The sequence below is a fragment of the Saccopteryx leptura genome, chromosome 13, assembly GCF_036850995.1.
Source record: "Saccopteryx leptura isolate mSacLep1 chromosome 13, mSacLep1_pri_phased_curated, whole genome shotgun sequence".
Lineage (NCBI taxonomy): Eukaryota > Metazoa > Chordata > Mammalia > Chiroptera > Emballonuridae > Saccopteryx > Saccopteryx leptura.
Genome location: NC_089515.1, coordinates 35,210,150 through 35,223,313, shown reverse-complemented (window position 1 = coordinate 35,223,313; position 13,164 = coordinate 35,210,150). Strand labels below are relative to the sequence as shown.

Genomic DNA, 13,164 nt, shown 5'->3' with positions numbered 1-13,164 from the left:
TTCCAAAATAAGTGTAAAGGTAGAAAGAAGTTACCTGAACAAGATTAAACTAGTCAGTGGCGAAGATAAACCACTAATTTTTGTTTGTTAAAATAGTTTTTACAAATAAATTGGGATGAGGGAAGAGGAAAGTAGAGTTAATTATCTGGCTTTTACATAGAAGAAAGTATTATTTTTTTCCATATAGCTGCAATAGGAAGCATTCTACAAATTTTAGGGTGCTGATCCCAGTTCTCTGTTTATATTTAACGTAAAAGGGAGAATCTAGGAGAGAGTAGAGAAGAATGAACTTTTTCCGTTTATACAGCTCTGAAGTATGTTCTTTTACTTCTTAAATTTCGCTGATTGATCATTAGTAAAGAAGGACAGAATCTGTCCATGTGCTCTTACCCTCCACAGTCAACAACATGCATTCACCTGAAATGTAAGCCTGAGTTCACCTGAATCTGTTGCGCAAATACCTAGCTCTCATAAACATTAATCCTGGCGTTCAGTGCAGCATACATTTAATGGTAGGATATGTCATGCTATTGTTGTCATAACACTATGGTAAGCCAGGAAGTTAAAGTGGAAAATATACCTATCAGAGTATGGTGCCTAGAACAAAAGCAGGATCACTCAATCCAGCGAATAAAAAGGATGTACCTAAACCTAAGCCATTGGGAGGGGGTTGGTGCATGTGGTATCATTTTCCCAGCGTCAGTAGGAGAATCATACAGCTGCCTTTTGATGTGTTCCCTGTTAATTTTGGAAAGAAGTTTGTGTTCCTTGATACCTGAGAGAGGATATTGAGCAGGGAAGTTCTACACCTTTTCTTTTGAAAAGAGATATAATACTTTAGTTTGGATTTAGGTTAATTTTTTATTGAGAATGTTTTGATAGTAATGTTTTGAGGTACTTGGAGATATTCTTGGATTTAGAGACAATTGAGAACCTCTGAGTATGGGTTACTATAGTTATACTTTAAACGGTGGATTCTCAAGTGAGTATTCTGATTGTTTTAAACTTTTTGTTTCTAGTTGGTACAGCATTTGCCTCACCTTTATATGTGCCTTCAGTACCCCAGCACTGCAGTGAGACACATGGCTGCTCGTTGTGTAGGTGTCATGAGCAAAATAGCTACCATGGAAACAATGAATATTTTTTTGGAGAAGGTTCTTCCTTGGCTGGGAGCAATTGATGACAATATCAAGCAAGAGGGTGCAATTGAAGCACTTGCCTGTATCCTTTTTTTATTTTAACTATTGAGAAATTATTTTATTTAATGACTAAAATAAAATTGATTTACTCAAATATGCATATAAATAACCTACCTTGTTCTGAAAAGAAAACATTTTACATTTTATTTTGAAGTATTATATTATATATTAAAATATATTTTATTATGAAAATTTCTATTTTATGTCTTTTTAATAGGTAAAAATAATTTTATGTGCTTTATGAACAATATATTTATCTAGTAATTAATGTTTATTTGGTTTGTAATTAATGTTTCATTACTATTAACCAGATACTATGTAGGTAGTCCTTATATTGTAAAACATTATGTTTCCAAGTTGGTTCATTACTTGGATAGAATATGACTACATGTACTAAATTACTAGACTGTACAGGCAAACTTTTTGCTAAAAGGGTAGAGCATCCACTAAAATTTTAACTTGAAGTACCTGAAAGATACTTCTAAGAGCAAGAAAGATAGATGGAGATCGAATTAATAGAATATCAGAAATGCTGAAGATTGCTGGAGAAGTGAATTTACTGTGCCTGCTATGTTCAGTTTATGATTTTCAAAATCCTAGTGGGAAGTTTGAAATTAATCATTGAGTGTGGTGCTTCCTGCTTGTCATGTAACTCACCTTATTTTGGTATTGGAAGTCTAGAAACTTACAGGAATGAAAAGAACCTTCTTGGTAAATTTCCTCTAGCTTTTCTCAGATGGAAACATAATTTTTTATTCATTATCATGAGAAAATTATACAGTGTTTGCAAAGGAGCAATAGTGTGCAAATGCTGTAATAAGTGAATCATAGACTTTGAGGGATAATTTAGTCCCTCACACAGAGGAGAACATGAGGAACTGTTTTAGAAGTTAAAATCTTTGTCTGTTTTTTGTAAAATCATCTACCTCAGAACTATTGGGAAATTTCCTTAATAACTTACTCAGGTGTAATGGAACAACTAGATGTCGGTATTGTCCCATATATTGTTCTTTTAGTTGTGCCTGTTTTGGGAAGAATGAGTGATCAGACAGACAGTGTAAGATTCATGGCTACGCAGTGCTTTGCAACACTAATTAGACTCATGCCACTTGAGGTAAGTGGGTGATACTTGGTTTATAGACTTAATATTTTTTATAACTTCATAATAATTGTAACCCTTTTTAAAGAACATGTCAGGTTTTTAAAATGTTTAATACGTATGTTATATTTATATATTTATGTTCTAAGCATTATGTTATGAGCATACATTAATATTCATTATAAGCATTAAGAAATTTACACTTTGCCTGACCAGGCTGTGGCACAGTGGATAGAGCATCAGACTGAGACGTAGAGGACCCAGGTTCAAAACCGCGAGGTTGCCAGCTTGAGCATGAGCTCATCTGGTTTGAGCAAGGCTCACCAGCTTGAACAAGGGGTCACTCGGTCTGCTGTAGTTACCCCCCCATCAAGGCACATATGAGAAAGCAATCTGAACAACGAAGGAGCCGAAATGAAGAATTAATGCTTCTCATCTCTCTCCCTTCCTGTCTATCTGTTCCTATCTGTCTCTCTTTCTGATTCTGTCACCAAAAAAAGAAGAAATTTACATTTAATGGGTAATTTTTTTAAAACACAGGATTTTAAGTAAAACTATGGTTCCTAAAAGAATAATTTACTCATGCTATTCTAGAAATAGAATTGTTTCCAAGTATCCCTGTGAAGGTTATATGCTGAAATTTACGTGAAAGGTAAATTTGAGAGGTGGTAATGAAAGTGTAAAGCATTGGAAGTGGGAGTATGGAGAAAGCAGACTGGAAGGACTGAAGTTGGAGAATGTTGGAGTGTATTCTTGAGGCAAGAATAATATATGTAGCCAATACAGGTAGTAGTGGCTTGAAACAAGTGAAGAGCCAGAACCCTGCCAGCTAAGCCTCTTAAAATACTTGACTGGAATTTTTTATAATTCAGGAAATAAGGAGATATGCAGTTCATTCGTGTTATACTATATACCAACACTTGATTTTGTTTGCAAAAGCATCTACCTCAGAACCATTTGGAAATTTTCTTAACTACTTACTCAAGTGTAATAGAACAACTGGATGTCAGTGTCTGTATATCAATACTTCTTTTTATGGTCCAGTAGTACTCCATTGTATGGACATACCGCCTTTTGTTTATCCATTCAGCAATTGATAGACATTTGGATTATTACCTGCTTTTGGCTATTACAAGTAATATATGCACATGAACTTAAAAGTTTTTGTGTGGATGTATACTTTTTTTTTTTTTTACAGAGACAGGGAGTCAGAGAAAGGGATAGATAGGGACAGACAGACAGGAACGGAGAGATGAGAAGCATCAATCATCAGTTTTTCGTTGTGATACCTTAGTTGTTCATTGATTGCTTTCTCATATGTGCCGTGACCGTGGGGCTACAGCACCGAGTAACCCCTTGCTCAATCCAGCGACCTTGGGTCCAAGCTGGTGAGCTTTGCTCAAACCAGATGAGCCCGCGCTCAAGCTGGTGACCTTGGGGTCTCGAACCTGGGCCCTCTGCATCCCAGACCAATACTCTGTCCACTGTGCCACCGCCTAGTCAGGCTATACTTTCATTTCTTTTGAGCAATTAAATATCCAGGAATGGAATTACTGGGTCATATAATATTTAACTGTTTAGGAAACTGCCAAACCGTTTCCAAAATAACAGTGCTTCATTACATTTCCACTGGCAAAGTTATGAGCATAAATTATATAGCCTCTGAAGAAAACTTTGGCTATATCTGGTAAAGTTGAAGATTACCATCCCAGTGACCCAGCGAATCCATCCTAGGTATATACCCTAGAGAATGAACAAAGTACAGACACATACAATATTAATTAATCCTTTATATAAGATTCCATCTTTTTATGAGGTTCAAAGATAGGCAAAGAAAAGTACATGGGATGTGCACTTAGGTGATAAAGGTATAAAGAAAAATAAGAAAGAAATAGCCATGAAAGTCAGTAAAGTGATTACCTCTCAGGGCAAAGAGAGTGATAGCACTGTGAAGGAATATGTGGGATCTTCTAGGATGTCAGGACTATTTTCCTTGATCAACTAATGGTTATAAAGGTGTTTTTTAATAATTCTTTTAAACTGTTCATTTATATGTATATGTCTACATGGATATTTCATAATAAAAATGTTAAAATAATCAGCTTGACAAAAAAGAAAAATACTAGGCTGCTGTCGCAAAGGACCCAAGTGTCATATCCAGAATTGTTTTCATCCTCTGATTATTCACATCCTTTGACTCTTGGGCCTGCATTTTTTATCTGTAAATCAAATTGCTACATTTAGTCCTCTTGGCCCTTTTTAGCTTTGGAATCAGTGAGTGATGGGAAACTATCATGTGTTCTTTGAGTAAAGAAGTAGATGATAAAAGCAATGTTTTAGGAAAAGTAGCCTAACAATGGCTGAAATCTGTGTCTTGTGAAAATCAGTTTAATCGCTGTTTGATTGTGGTACCCCTAAGTCGGAGCCCAGATTCACTCTGAGGTGATAAAAGGGTGTAAACTACTTTTTAAAAAAATAATACTTGATAACATTAGCAAAGAGAAGAGATTTGACTTTAGAGGTAGAGAAAAGTAAGGTTCCCTTTGATGTGAAAATTACAAAAATATGATGCCTATTTTGCTTCCAGCCACAACAGAAAAACAGGGACCAGATTTATCCTCCTACCTGAACCAGAAAACCAGACAAAATGAATGAAAAGATGGTTTTCAGATGTTGAGCAACAGGCAGTCAAGAATAATGATTCATGAGAGAAGGGAAAGAAATTAACTGCCCTAGTTTAAAGCCTGGAGTGAGTTTCCAGGCCATCAGATAGGGAAGTGAATCCTAAATAGCCTAGTAGTCTAGCCAAGTTGAAGAGTCAGGGTTCAGAGTGCAGAGAGGACAAGATGGTGAGAATTTGCAAGGCCCAAGTACCCCTACAGGAAGCAGCTGCACAGAGAGGAAGCTCCAGAGGTCCCCACGAGGGCTGAGCATTCATCTGGGTATACGTATGAGAATATAGGTTTGAGGCTAGGGGAAAAATGTCATAGAAGAGTACGTGGAACAATTTCTATAACTTGCACAGGGCCAGGAATAGTTTGTGCATCCACCACGCTGAGTGAAAAGACTTCTATCATATAGAGCATCAAGCATGGTCCTTAGAAGTGTATTGCCTGAGTAGTGGGGCCAAATTAACCCTTGATTAAAGTCTGATTTAGACCCATCTAAATAAAATTTAAAAGCAAGCTTTAAAGGATCAAATTGATTTCAAATACTTCAATTACATTCCAGAAAAAAAATCCAAAAATATTTAAGCCAGAAACATCCAGCACCCAACATTATAAAACTTAAGATGTTTAATATCCACAAAAAAATTACCAGGTATGTAAATACCCAATAACTATAAGAAAAGTCAGTAGACTGAAATGACCCCCATAATAGAATTAGTTGACAAAAGGACATTAAAATACACTCCATATGTTCAAGAAGACAGCTTGAATGTAATGAGCAAAATGGAAGACGTGAGAACAACCTAAATTAAACTTCTTGAGATGAAAAATATAATTACAAATAGTCATGTGCCACATAAGAACATTTTTGGTCAACAAGAGACCACATATTTGATGGTGGTGTCATAAGATTATAATGAGCCGAATTTCCTGTAAGAAAGTAAAGGCTATGTGATTTATGAGGATTTTTTCCTCCTCTGATGGGAGCAGTACCTGTGGGCTTGGTAATAGATTCCTTCTCCCTCACAGCACCTCAATTTGGAGTGCACAGATTATATCGCAATCAGCCAGCCACTTGTTTCAGCACAAAGGAGCACATTCTCCCAGCGCTCTCTATACTGAGGCAGGCACATCAACCCTCCCAGATCTGCCGTAATGATCTTCAGAGTATATTGCTGTAAATTCTTTGTTCTTAGGACCTTGTACCAGGGCACAGATCCTCAGGAGCGGCCTTAACAAATATTAAGTGCCACCGCCATTTAATTAAAGCTTTTGGGGTTAGGGTGGAGCCATTCTGCCCCTGTACTTTGGAAGTATTTTCAGGTTGTAATGATTTAAAGCATACATCTGACATTGTTCAATTGCAGAGAGTGCTCATTATCCCAGGTAGGATTCATGAACCCAAAAACAAATTTCCAAAGACAAAATACTGACTTCTCAGTTCTACATCCTCTGCATATTAAACATCCTCTTTTATAATGAATACCAGAAAGTTCCTTAATCTGACCACTGCACCAACGTGCAGTAGCCAAAACCACATTGCCATTGGAATTCCCTACATGCCTTTACCTCTCCATCTTAATTTCTTATTCCTACTGATCCTTTCACTCCCTCTTGACAGTCACTATTACAATGACCTAAGCTTTACCCAGCTGGTTTCTCCTTGATGTTTCCCATCAATCCAGTCCAAATCTCTTCATGGAGCAGCATTGACAGCTTTGGTGTTTTATATCTGACCCTGTTGGGAGGAAGCAGGGGGAGGAGGGCTTGTGGGACCATGTTCATAAAGTCTGTGTCAGTGTATAGTAATGTCCTAAGCCTTCTAATTCACTAATCACTCATTCACTGACTCACCCAGAGCAACTTCCAATCTGGCAAACTCTGTTCATGGTAAGTCCCCTGTATAGGTGTACTATTTTTATTTTACACCTTATTTTTCCTGTTCCCTTTCTGTGTTTAGATACACAAATACCATTGTGTTACAGTAAAATATCATTGCCCACAATAACTATGAGCAATGGGCTATACCATATAGCCTACCTGTGTAGTACGCTATACCAAGCTAGGTTTGTGTAAGGGCACTTGTTCGCACAGTGACAAATTGCCTAAGGATACCTCAGAATGTATCCCTACTGTTAAGTGATGCACGACTATAAAAACACACTGCATAAGAAAAGATTTGTGAGTTTGCAGAACCAGCAATAGAAATACGAATGTCATGCAGGTTCATTTTTGTTCCACTTTATCTTGATTTCCTCTGTTACATCTTCATAGGAAGAATCGTGTACTTCTGTGAAATGTATACTATCAAGGATCCAGGGGATATCAACTGGTGATTCTGACAGAATCCAGTTTCCTGCACTATTAGTAATTCTTGCTGATTTTATTGAAAAAAATCCCTGGCACTGAACAATATTTATGACTCTTGGGCTTAGGCTTTCATTGTTAGGAAAAGGATCTCATTTTTTGGCCTTATATCTGGTTGTCATTTATTAAAAATTCTACGAGGATAAATATGTTAAGATTTTTGTTGCGACTTAGTACAGTGCTATGCAGAAGGCCTCATTTTGATTATGGTGTTAGATGTGCTAAAATGTTAGTTTCTATCTTACTAAAGTTAATTCTGAGACCTTCTGAAAATGTAACATGCAGCTATTTTTCAGTCTCATTGTACACACCTCATTCTACCAATACTATTTCTGGTGTTACATGGAATATATATTTTGAATTGAAATTGTTTCCACAGTTTTATATTTCTTCACTTTAGAGACAGCATAGGGCAGTAGTTCTAAAACTTTTTGGCTGAGGATCTCTTTATGTCACCATTTTTTTAAATTTTTTTTTGTATTTTTCTGAAGCTGGAAACGGGGAGAGACAGACAGACTCCCGCATGTGCCCGACCGGGATCCACCCGGCACGCCCACCAGGGGCGACGCTCCGCCCCTCCGGGGCTTCGCTCTGCCGAGACCAGAGCCACTCCAGCGCCCGGGACAGAGGCCAAGGAGCCATCCCCAGCGCCTGGGCCATCTTTGCTCCAATGGAGCCTCGGCTGCGGGAGGGGAAGAGAGAGACAGAGAGGAAAGAGGGGGGGAGGGAGAAGCAAATGGGCGCTTCTCCTATGTGCCCCGCCCGGGAATCGAACCCGGGTCCCCCGCACGCCAGGCCGACACTCTACCGCTGAGCCAACTGGCCAGGGCCTTTATGTCACCATTTTTAATAAAATTAACATTTTACTTATTTTTTAAAATATGATTTGAGAAGTAAAGACAGAAAGGGAGAGAAAGAGGGAGGACATAGATGAGACACATCAACTCATAGCTGTGGTACTTTGGTTGTTCATTGATTGCTTCTCATATGTGCCTTGACCAGGGGACTCAAGCTGAGCCAGTGACCTTGGGATCATGTCGATGATCCCACACTCAAGCCAGTGACCCCAAGCTATTGACCTTAGGGTTTCGAACCAGGGACCTCAGCGTCAAATGTCCTGGGTTGATGCTCTATTCTTTGCGCCACCTGGCTTAAAAAAACATTTTCTAAAACAATGTTAGTTTAAAAAATAACATTGTTTGACATTTTTGCAAATCTCTTATTCCTGAGCTAGTGGAGGTAGCTTTGACAGCCTTTTCAAACAATTGTGAATGTTTTTATATTCTGAAAGCAATATCAACTCAAAAAGAGAGAAAGCTTATTAAACTTATTTGCAATGTAGAATCTAAAATTCTATCAAGGAATGTGTAATTTCTCTTAATTTAAAGTTAATTGGTTAATCTTACAGTTTTGAATAGATCTTTTACCCATGCATGTTTTATAACATTATGCACTGGTCATTTGGAAAGTATTGGTTTACTGAATTATGTAAAACTTTTAAAGATTGATATATTTTTACCATATTGTAGCAAAAAATCAAATTAATATCACCAACAGAAAATTCTTTTTAACTACTGGGAAGCTGTCAAGTTGATAGTGCTTAGTTTGTCCTGAAAACTTGAGTTTTGTCATTGGCAACAAGTTATGCCAGTTGTTTTCCTTGAAATGATGAATTTATTTTTGAAAAAATGTCAGCCAGATAGGCAGGTCAAATAACTATGGTTTTATCAGTCCAGTCAAGTAAAATGTTCTATAAAAAACAGCAAGGTCGGCCCTGGCCGGTTGGCTCAGCGGTAGAGCGTCGGCCTGGCGTGCGGGGGACCCGGGTTCGATTCCCGGCCAGGGCACACAGGAGAAGCGCCCATTTGCTTCTCCACCCCCCCCTTCCTCTCTGTCTCTCTCTTCCCTCCCGCAGCCAAGGCTCCATTGGAGCAAAGATGGCCCGGGCGCTGGGGATGGCTCCTTGGCCTCTGCCCCAGGCACTAGAGTGGCTCTGGTTGCGGCAGAGCTTCGCCCCTGGTGGGCATGCCGGGTGGATCCCGGTCGGGCGCATGCGGGAGTCTGTCTGACTGTCTCTCCCCGTTTCCAGCTTCAGAAAAATACAAAAAAAAACCCAGCAAGGTCAAGTTCACAATTTAAGCAGTGAGCATAGAGAGTTGAAAAAGATGTGCATTCAATGTTGAAGTTTAAGAAAATTATTTTTACTACAATGAAACCACCTTTTTAAAAAATTCTGGTGCATGGCTGTGAGAAATACAGTGATTACTGGTATATTTGGTGCCGATGCCTCTATTCTTTCTGATGCATAAAGAGTTTTGCCCATTATTACTTTTACAGTACTAGTGCAAATGTCAACACAGTGCATAAAGCAAGTAATATCTCTTATCATGAAATAGTTTTGACTTCAACGACCCTTTGAAAAGGTATTAAGGACCTTGAGGGGTCTGTAGCCCACATTTTGAAAACCAGTAACCTGGGACATCATAACATGAAAATTGAGAAGTTCCAGTAACAGCATTTTACTTAAACTATACAACTTTATTTGCCTTTTTATCAAATAATGCACGATGTGGGAAAATTAAGTTGTAAATGTGTTCTTTAAAATAGCTCAAATGTGTTTGTTTAGTAGTCTCATTGTAGCATTTTAATACCTATCAAATTCTTTAAACTCTGACTTCTAATCTTTAAAATTACACTTTTTGAATTACTTTTTTCTCTGCATTTATATTTTGATCTGATTAAAATTATCTCATTGATGAAAACAATTATGAGTAAATAGTTTTAATATACTTTAAAAAATAATTTTAGGCAGGCATTCCAGACCCTCCAAATATGTCAGAAGAATTAATCCAGCTGAAAGCCAAGGAGCGACACTTTTTGGAGCAGTTGTTAGATGGGAAGAAGTTAGAAAATTACAAGATTCCAGTACCAATCAATGCCGAACTCAGAAAATATCAGCAGGTAAAGTTTTATACTTACTTTGCAAATATGAATAGTGATTATTTTTTTCAAATGTACGTTAAAGAATTTTTAAAACTCATTTAGTAAAATCTTGTGGTTAGTGTCTTATGCCTATAAAAATACATTTGGACCTGGGCCCCATGTCCTAGACTCCAAAATAGTCATGGAGATGTAAAGTTCAGCATAGATCTGTTTACATTTATAATTTTTCTCTTTCAACATTTCAGGATGGTGTAAATTGGTTAGCATTTCTTAATAAGTATAAACTTCATGGAATTCTGTGTGATGACATGGGTTTAGGAAAAACTTTACAGTCCATCTGCATTCTAGCAGGAGATCACTGTCACAGGTAATTTAAAACGTTATTTTAAAAGAAGCCTTTCAGATGCTGAGAAATGTAAATAAACTGGTTAATTTATTGTGTTTTGCTGTTGTAAAGGGCCCAGGAATATGCAAGATCAAAATTGGCAGAATGTATGCCACTTCCTTCCTTGGTGGTTTGTCCGCCAACACTAACAGGTCACTGGGTGGATGAAGTAGGTAAATTTTGCTCCAGAGAATATCTCAATCCACTGCATTATACTGGACCCCCTACTGAAAGAATAAGGTAAGAACTGCATAACCAAAAAATGTTAAATCTTTTGCTTTAAGAAGTTCAGAAGAGCCTGACCTGTGGTGGCGCAGTGTATAAATCATTGACTTGAAACGCTGAGGTTGCCAGTTCGAAACCCTGGGCTTGCCTGGTCAAGGCACATACAAGAAGCAACTACTATGAGTAGATGCATCCTGTTTCTCCTCCACTCTAAAAATCAGTAAATAATAAATTTTTTTTAAAAAGTTCGGAAGAATAAAATTTATCAAAGGTGAATTTAGTTAGCTAATTTTGGTTTCAGACACAGAAACTTATTTTAAAAGGTGAGTGTACATTTTAAAGATTATCATTCTCTTCAAAATTCAGGGACTTTACCCAAAACACTAATTCAAAAGAATATATGCACCCCTGTGTTCATTGTTATTTATAATAGCCAAGATACAGAAGCAACCCAAATTCCCATCAGTAGACAGTAGATAAAAAAAGTTGTATATTTATATAATGAAATGTTAGTCATAAAGTAAGACTGAAAACTTAACATTTGTGACAGCATGGATGGACCTAGAGGTTATTATGCTAAGTGAAATAAGTCAGAGACAGACAGATGCCGTATGATTTCCTTTGTATGTGGGATTTAAAGAACAAAATAACGAACAAACAAAACAGACTCATAGACACAGAGAACAAACTGATGGTTGCCAGATGGGGGAGAGGATTTAAGGAATTGGGTGAAAAGGTAAGAGGATCGAGAAGTACAAATTGGTAATGAACAAAATAGTCATGGAGCTGTAAAGTTCAGCATAGAGAATATAATTAATAATATTTGTAGTAGCTATGTATGATACCAGGTAGGTACAGAAATACTGAGTGGAACACTTCATAAAGAATATGATTGTCTAATCACCATCCAGTACACCTGAAACTAGTACAAAATATTAAATATAAACTAAGTGAAAGATAAAATTTTTTGTTTGTTTTTTAATTCAAGGCCTTAAACCATTAGCAATCAATTGGGCTTTCTAAGTACAGTATTAGAGCTAGGAAACTAGCAAGAACCAAAGCCATTCTCTGTGCCCTTCTCGGGAGCCTATGATCATAGCCATCTCCTAAGTGTCATAACTACCCATTTTCCCTAAGAGTTTCTTCCTTCTTCCTTCTCCCCTCTCTCTGTAAGGACTGCCTCAGCTGTCCTGATATTGTAACATTAAAATTCTGTTAGCTTTACCCTGTTTACTAATATGTCTCTTATGTTCCCAAATACAGATTTTGAAGAGGGGAATCTCACTGATATCATTTCACCTTTTAAAGCTTGGCTAGTCATAGGTTGCTGATTAGTCCATAGATTTGCTGCCTTTCTGTATTAATAATAGCTACAATATATTGAGCACTTTCTGGCCAGGCATTGTTCTAAGCAGTTTTACATTTGTATAAAAATAGGTATTGTCTATTTTCACAATTGCTTTAAGGAACATTTTTGTTCCTAATTTGTAGATGAGGAGTCTAGAACATGGGGCCCAGGTCCAAAGTCATTCAGCTAATTAAATGAGCAGGGTGAGATTTTAACACAGGCAGCTCAATAGCTTGCTCTCTTAAAAAATTTACTATAGTGTCTGTTAGAATTCATTCATTTGCAAGTGATAGAAACTCAACTCAGACTAGCTTAAACAAACAAATTCATTAATTCACTAAATTGAGAATTTCAGGGGTTCTTATTTCAGGCACATCTAGATTACTCTCATTTGCTCTTTCTCCTCTTGGTCTGTGTTGGATTTCAGTCTAAAGTTGGTGGTTAAGATGATCATGGGCAGTTCTAACCTGGAAAATACAGTAAACAGAGATCTTTCCCCAGTCATGAATATATCGATACTGGAGATGACTGACTGGCCTTGTTTGGGTCCTGCTCACAAACCAGCCTTCTTGTGGTCAGGAAATAAACTATTATAAATAGCTCAATCTAATTTAGATGCTTCATCTCTTTGGTGAATATGGGGACTTATGGTGATTGATAGCTTCCCCTCAGTCCACCAACACAACTTGGAGTAGTGAAGAAATAGTGTGTCCAAAGAAGAGGTGTTGACACATGAAGTTAAAATGTCCGCCACATTTTAAGTCAGGTATCCATCTCTTTTCTAAGCAGACTAAGGAGCAATAAAGCCAGTTTATAAGAAGAGTGGTCTTCAGGTAGCTGGGTCATAAATTTAAACAGAAGAGAATGTTAGTCTTAGTAGGCAGATTGCAAGCATCTTATATGATAGTAGCTGTAGTTTTCACTTTGAA

The 13,164-nt window shown here is 37.4% G+C and overlaps 1 protein-coding gene across 2 annotated transcripts in view; it reads left to right on the top strand.

The window, feature by feature from the left end:
- BTAF1 (B-TFIID TATA-box binding protein associated factor 1) overlaps positions 1-13,164 on the top strand; it is a 113,311-nt gene that overhangs the window by 81,317 nt on the left and 18,830 nt on the right. For both annotated transcript variants that reach the window (XM_066354727.1, XM_066354728.1), the window contains 5 exons: positions 1,020-1,221; positions 2,165-2,313; positions 10,143-10,295; positions 10,523-10,644; positions 10,735-10,902. In XM_066354727.1, coding sequence (XP_066210824.1) covers positions 1,020-1,221; positions 2,165-2,313; positions 10,143-10,295; positions 10,523-10,644; positions 10,735-10,902 — 794 coding nt within the window. The remainder of the gene's footprint in view (positions 1-1,019; positions 1,222-2,164; positions 2,314-10,142; positions 10,296-10,522; positions 10,645-10,734; positions 10,903-13,164) is intronic.